General features: G+C 43.7%; 1 protein-coding gene across 1 annotated transcript; it reads left to right on the forward strand.

Moving 5' to 3' along the window:
* Positions 1–2,054: 2,054 nt before the first annotated feature.
* On the forward strand, positions 2,055–5,254 carry LOC115378257 (neoverrucotoxin subunit alpha-like). Its single transcript, XM_030078447.1, has 3 exons — positions 2,055–2,145; positions 2,996–4,474; positions 4,713–5,254. Exons 1-3 carry the CDS (start codon positions 2,055–2,057, stop codon positions 5,252–5,254), a joined length of 2,112 nt encoding a protein of 703 aa, XP_029934307.1.
* The last annotated feature ends 641 nt before the right edge of the window (positions 5,255–5,895 follow it).

Genomic DNA, 5,895 nt, shown 5'->3' on the forward strand with positions numbered 1-5,895 from the left:
AAGGAACACAAGGGGTGGGGATGTGAACGTTGAGAGGTCAGTGGCTCGAGGGCATCAAATCTGATATAACAACTCATAAAACATCTGAGATGATCACACTGGAAGCGTCTTCTCCTTCAAGCCGGGGTACTGCAAAAATATTCTATGGGTTTGGCCATGAACGCTGAACTGAAACTGCTTTTTAAACTTCTGTTTTAGACCGTCTGTGTCCATCAAAGTCTGTAAAAAAAAAAAAAAATGCTGCAAAGAAAGCAATTTGAAGAGTCAAAGTCAAGTTTCAAGGTTTTCATTTCCATTTGAATCTCTTATTGCATAATTTGTTTTTGTTAAGTGTTTTATACACAACATGGACAAAAGCATTGGTCCACCTCCACATTCCTCCTCCTGACCTCCCGTTCGAAATCCAGAGGCATTAATATGGAGTTGGTCCCTTTGCAGCAGAACAGCTTCCACTCTTCTGGGAGGCTTTCTGCCAGATGTTGGAGTGTGTGTGGGAGTTTCTGCCAGATGTTGGAGTGTCTGTGGGAGTTTTGAGCCTTTGTGAGCTCAGACTCTGATGTTGGACCAGAGGGCCCGGCTCCCAGTCTCCGTTCTAGTTGATCCCAAAGGTGTTGGATGGGGTTGAGGTCGGGGCTCTGTGCGGGCCGCTCAACTTCTTCCACCCCAAACTCAGCCGGCCACGCCTTTATGGAGCTGCTCTGTGCACTGGGGCTCAGTCATGCTGGGACAGGAAAGGGCCTTCCTTCCCCAAACTGGTCCCACAGAGCTGGAAGCAGAGAATTGTCCAAAATGTGTCGGTGAGCTGAAGCGTTCAGATTTCCCTTCAGTGGAGCTGAGGGGCCGAGGCCGAGCCCAGAAACACCAGCCCACAGCGTGACCCCTCCTCCAGCAAACTGCACAGTCGGCACAATGCTCTTTAGAACCAGACGCTCTGTCACTGATGTTGGTAAAAGCAGACAGCATGAATAGAATAGAATAGAATAGAATAGAATTTATTGCCATTTGTACAAGTTTAAAAAAACAACAGGTATGCACGGCTAGCTGCTGGGTTTTATACACCTGTGGCAAAGGGACTGACTGAAACACCTGAAGTAACTGATTAACACGTGAGGCCCAATACTTTTGTCCATAGAGTGTATTTTACTTTTAAGCATGTCTCTTCATGTTTCATCAGATTGGATGATTGTATTTACCCATGAGACTTAAGAATGATGAAATATGAATATAATTAACCTCAAGCCATGAACAGACATCTAAAATAAAAAGCTTTACATGAGGAATACGTTTACGTTCTTTACATTGTGACTTTATCAAGGTATGCAAAATGTGCAAAACATGTGCTAGTCAAATTTGGCTCCTCCATCCGCCTTTGAAACTCGCCCTGGGACAAACAGTGACTTATGAAATGGTTATGAGCGGGCCGGTGACGTATCGGGGGGAGGAGTCATTAGCTAGAGGGCATCTGATTGGATATAAAAACCTACTCAACATCACAGATCATCAGACTGGAAGTCCCAGTTGGAAGCGAACAAGACTCGCCAACAGCAAGCGACTTGACTCACCTACACCACTTCTCAAGGTGAGGACACACCAGGTAAAGACAGGGCGGTTAAAAAAAACGAGGGACTCTACTGAACTTTAGTTGGTCTGTCTTTTTTTTGTTTTGTTTTGTTTTGTTTTTGTCGTTCCCTTGCCATAACTTTGGCATTACTTTGCGATATGTTTGGGCTCTCTCACAAAAATTTAGTTCTCTTACAATCTGTTTTTTTCTTGCAATTTGTGACTTTATAATCTCAGCATTTTCAAGTTTTTCTCTCATGAATTAATTACTTTAATCTTGAAAATCTTGAGTTTTTCTCGGACCTTAGTTTTCCATCACTTAGAGATTTGTCGTTTTACATTTTAGACAGGGAGTTGCTTCCAAACGTCTATCATGTCTTTGTTTTCCTCTCTTTCTTTGTGAAGAAGGTGACATTGCTTTAAGTAATTAGTTAAAATGTCGAAGGCTGCGTCTTAACGGCTTGGTCCGTGTCGTCATCCTCCAGGTTGGAGACATGGCTGCAGAAAACACGGCGGTGGCTGCCCTGGGTCGGCCCTTCACCTTGGGAATGCTCTACGATTCCCGCCAAGACAAACTGATCCCAGGTAAAACTCCACCGACATTTCAACTTTAGTCGACGAATCTGCCCTTTACAGTGGATACATTTCCTCAAAACAAAAGGATTTAGGTCTTTTTTTTTTTTTTTTTTTAAAGCAGAGGCTAGTTTACATTTTTATAAGTAATATGTCACATAACCCAGTGGCTAAAAACCAGTTAATTAATAAGAGAGGATAATCATTTTCTATGCAACTGCCTTGAGCCGTTTGTGTAAATCCACAAAATACATGTGAATTTCTTTGACTCTGGGATACAGTCTTGAAAAAGCACTGAAGCACATTGGAAGTAGGAATGCATTTTGGAACAATTTTTTTAGAACAACAAAATTTGTTGCTGTTTTAAAGCAGCTGTATAAACTATTAAAATAAAAAAAGACTAAACTATGGAATTCCAACACACACTGCTACTACAATATAAAATGAGTGGAGGTTGTCATGGTCAAGGTTTAAGAAGCTCAGAACAGGTGTTACAATCCAAACACGACACTTTATGAAGGCAGGTGCTTGTTGCGAAATTTTGCCAAATTGACATTTTCTGCACATTTTTATTTTACTTTAGTTAGTTTTGTAAGAACACAATGTCGTTTCAGTTAGTTTTACGTTTAGTCTAGTTATTTTTATTTCAGTTTTTTCAAATCTTGTTTTAGTTTTTAAATTTGTTTTAAGGAACTAAATAAGCTTGATACCAAGTTCTGTAGGCAATTTAAAATTGGTTTCTTCGTCTTCCACATTTTATTCCGGTTAATCGGCTTTCCTAAGAGCAATACAACAATGGAAACTTCTTGAAGCCTGACTTTGTCTGCTTTAACAGTCAGATAATGTTTTTCATTTTCTGCAGGTTTCACCTTGTGGGACAGCACAACTCTAAAAGAAAACACGGTTGTCAGCCCTCAACACAGCAGCGCATTTGAAGTCACTGCATCCGATTCCATCGAAGACAAGGCCGAGCTGCTGAATGTGGAGACGTCCCTGAAGGCCAGTTTCCTGGGTGGACTGGTTGAAGTTGGAGGCTCTGCCAAGTATCTGACCGATACGAAGAAATCCCAGAATCAGGGCAGAGTGACGCTTCAGTACAAGGCCACCACAAAGTCCAAACAGCTGTCCATGGTTCAGCTCGGAAAGAAGAACATGCAGTATACTGAGGTCTTTGAGCAACAACTGGCAACACATGTAGTCACAGGCATCCTTTATGGGGCAAATGCGTTCTTTGTGTTTAACAGTGAGAAAACCCAGAGTAGCAGCGTTCAAGACCTCCAGGGCAACATGGAAGCAGTGATCAAAGAGATTCCCACTATTGTAATTGAGGGGCAAGGTGATCTTCAACTGACCGATGAGGAAAAAGCCTTGACCAAGAATTTATCCTGCAATTTCCACGGGGATTTCAATCTTGAAAGCAACCCTACAACTTTTGAAGATGCAGTGAAGACCTACCAACAACTTCCAAAACTACTGGCAGAACAGGAAGAGGAGGCCGTCCCGCTGAAGGTCTGGCTGATGCCTTTGAAGAATTTGGATGCCAAAGCCGCTCAGCTCACGAATGAGATCAGCAGCGGCTTGGTGAGGAAGGCTCAGAGCGCTCTCGAGGAGCTGAACGAAACAGTGATGAGATGCAACGACGCTCTGGAGGACAAAGTAGTGAAGCAGTTTCCGAAGATTCAAAACAAGGTGATCAGTTTCAAAAAGCTGTGCAACGACTATGCTCTTACCTTGCGACAGACGATGGGGAAGAAACTTCCTTCCATCCGGGCCGGTGAAGAAGATGAGAGTGTGCTGGAGAAGCTTTTCCAAGACAGACACAAGTCGCCGTTCAGCAACATAAACCTGAACAAGTGGATGGACTCTGAAGAGAGGGAAATAAGTGTAATGAAAGCCTGCTTAGCCATGATGGAGGGAACAAAAACAACGATTGTCCAAAGTAGGAAAGAGCTGGAAGAACTGATTTGGGCTCCACAAGTAAAGCAAGCACTGTGTTTAGTTTTCACCTCCCTGGACGGCTCTGATCCCTACCTCACCACTTTAGATGACTACCTAAAATCACCCACTAATCTGGATTTCAAGCCACCTGCAGGGGACCAGTGGTACCTCTCATCTGAAGTGACGACCCAGATGAGAGAAAAAGCCAAAGAGTTCTTTGACTTTGCTAAAGCCATGAAGAAAAATGACAGCATGGTGTTCCTTGCAGCTGCTATAGCCATTGAGAAGTTCAAGGGAGCGACCATCTTCCATTACAAGCAAGGCTCCAGGGTCACTGATGATTTTTCAAGGCCTGAGCTGCCTGCTGTGGAGATGATAATGGATAAAAGTGATCTGATCTTGTGTAAGTCATGCTTCCTGCATTGTTTCGGTAAACCTTACCCCTGTAGACACTCCATTTTAGGCAAAAGAAACCCATGAAATCTATGTTGTATATAAAAACTTGCTAATTTTTAGAAATATGTCCATAGACTGGAAAATAATGTTTCTAATCACTGTACGATTGCACTGCATTGTGAGCTGCAATGTGAGTAGGTGTTGAGGGTAACTAACGACGCAGTGTTTCTTGGTTTCTCCATCAGATGCCTGTGATCTCAACTTCGACCCCAACACGGCGCACAAGTACCTCAAACTTTCCGACGGTGACAAGAAGGCGACATTTAGAGGAAGTCACTCGTACCCTCCTCACCCGGAGAAGTTCGACTACCACACTCAGGTCATGTGCAAAGAGGGGCTGGCCGGCCGCCATTACTGGGAGGTGGTGTGGAACGGATACGTCGGTGTGGCCGTGGCGTACAAGTCAATCGGCAGGAAGGGAGAGAGCCACAGCTGCATGTTTGGGATGGCCGAAAACTCGTGGTCGATGCTGCACTCGGGCAGCGACATGGGTGACGTGTTCTCGGCTTATCACAAGGCGCTGGAGGCGTCCGTCACCCCCGACACCTACGGCAACCGACGACTCGGCCTGTTTCTGGACTGGCAGGCTGGCACTCTGTCCTACTACAGCGTCTCCTCCGACACCCTGAGTCACATCTACACCTTCCGCACCAAGTTCACCGAGCCGCTCTACCCCGGCTTCTGGATTCAGGCTCCGTCCTTCTCCGTGTCGCTGTGTCAGGTGTAGGGAGGCCGGTATCTCAGGCACAAGGAGGTCTTTGGCTAATGCGCACACACACATACACACAAACACACACGCGCGCAGGGTAGGGTATTTTTATTTCTAGTTCTTTAAGCTTTTGTGCACATGCCATGTTGACAATAAAGGGTTAGGGTTAGACCTACGATACGACCCTAAGGACCGTTTCCTGAGCAAGCCAGCTATTTAACTTGCGAGCTAACCAGTAAAAGTGGTAGGTGAAGGTGATTGTTAAGTTTGGAGAAAGTTTCCAACCCGCTAACACGACCCACAGTACTGATTCCTCAGTGAGCTAACTAGTGAGCTAGCCACTAAAAATACTTTGTTCACCTACCTCATTCATTATTCTCATTAAATCAGCCAAAAAAAAAAAAAAAAAGAAAAAGAAAAATGCATGGCATAGATATTTAGTTTTAATTCCTTAATCATTGCATGGAGTGTTAAGATTGAATCAGTTCTGAGGGTTAGGGTTAGGTTTTTAATTGTTTTTTTCTTTTTATTTATTTCTCAACATACATTCATCATACACAGCATGGTATTTAAAACCTTTTGGGGCACTTCACTGCATGCATTTATGATTAAAAAAAAGTAGCCTATAGTTTATGATGATTGTTGATCTAGAAATAAAT

The sequence above is a fragment of the Myripristis murdjan genome, chromosome 19 (genome assembly GCF_902150065.1).
Source record: "Myripristis murdjan chromosome 19, fMyrMur1.1, whole genome shotgun sequence".
Classification (NCBI taxonomy): domain Eukaryota; kingdom Metazoa; phylum Chordata; class Actinopteri; order Holocentriformes; family Holocentridae; genus Myripristis; species Myripristis murdjan.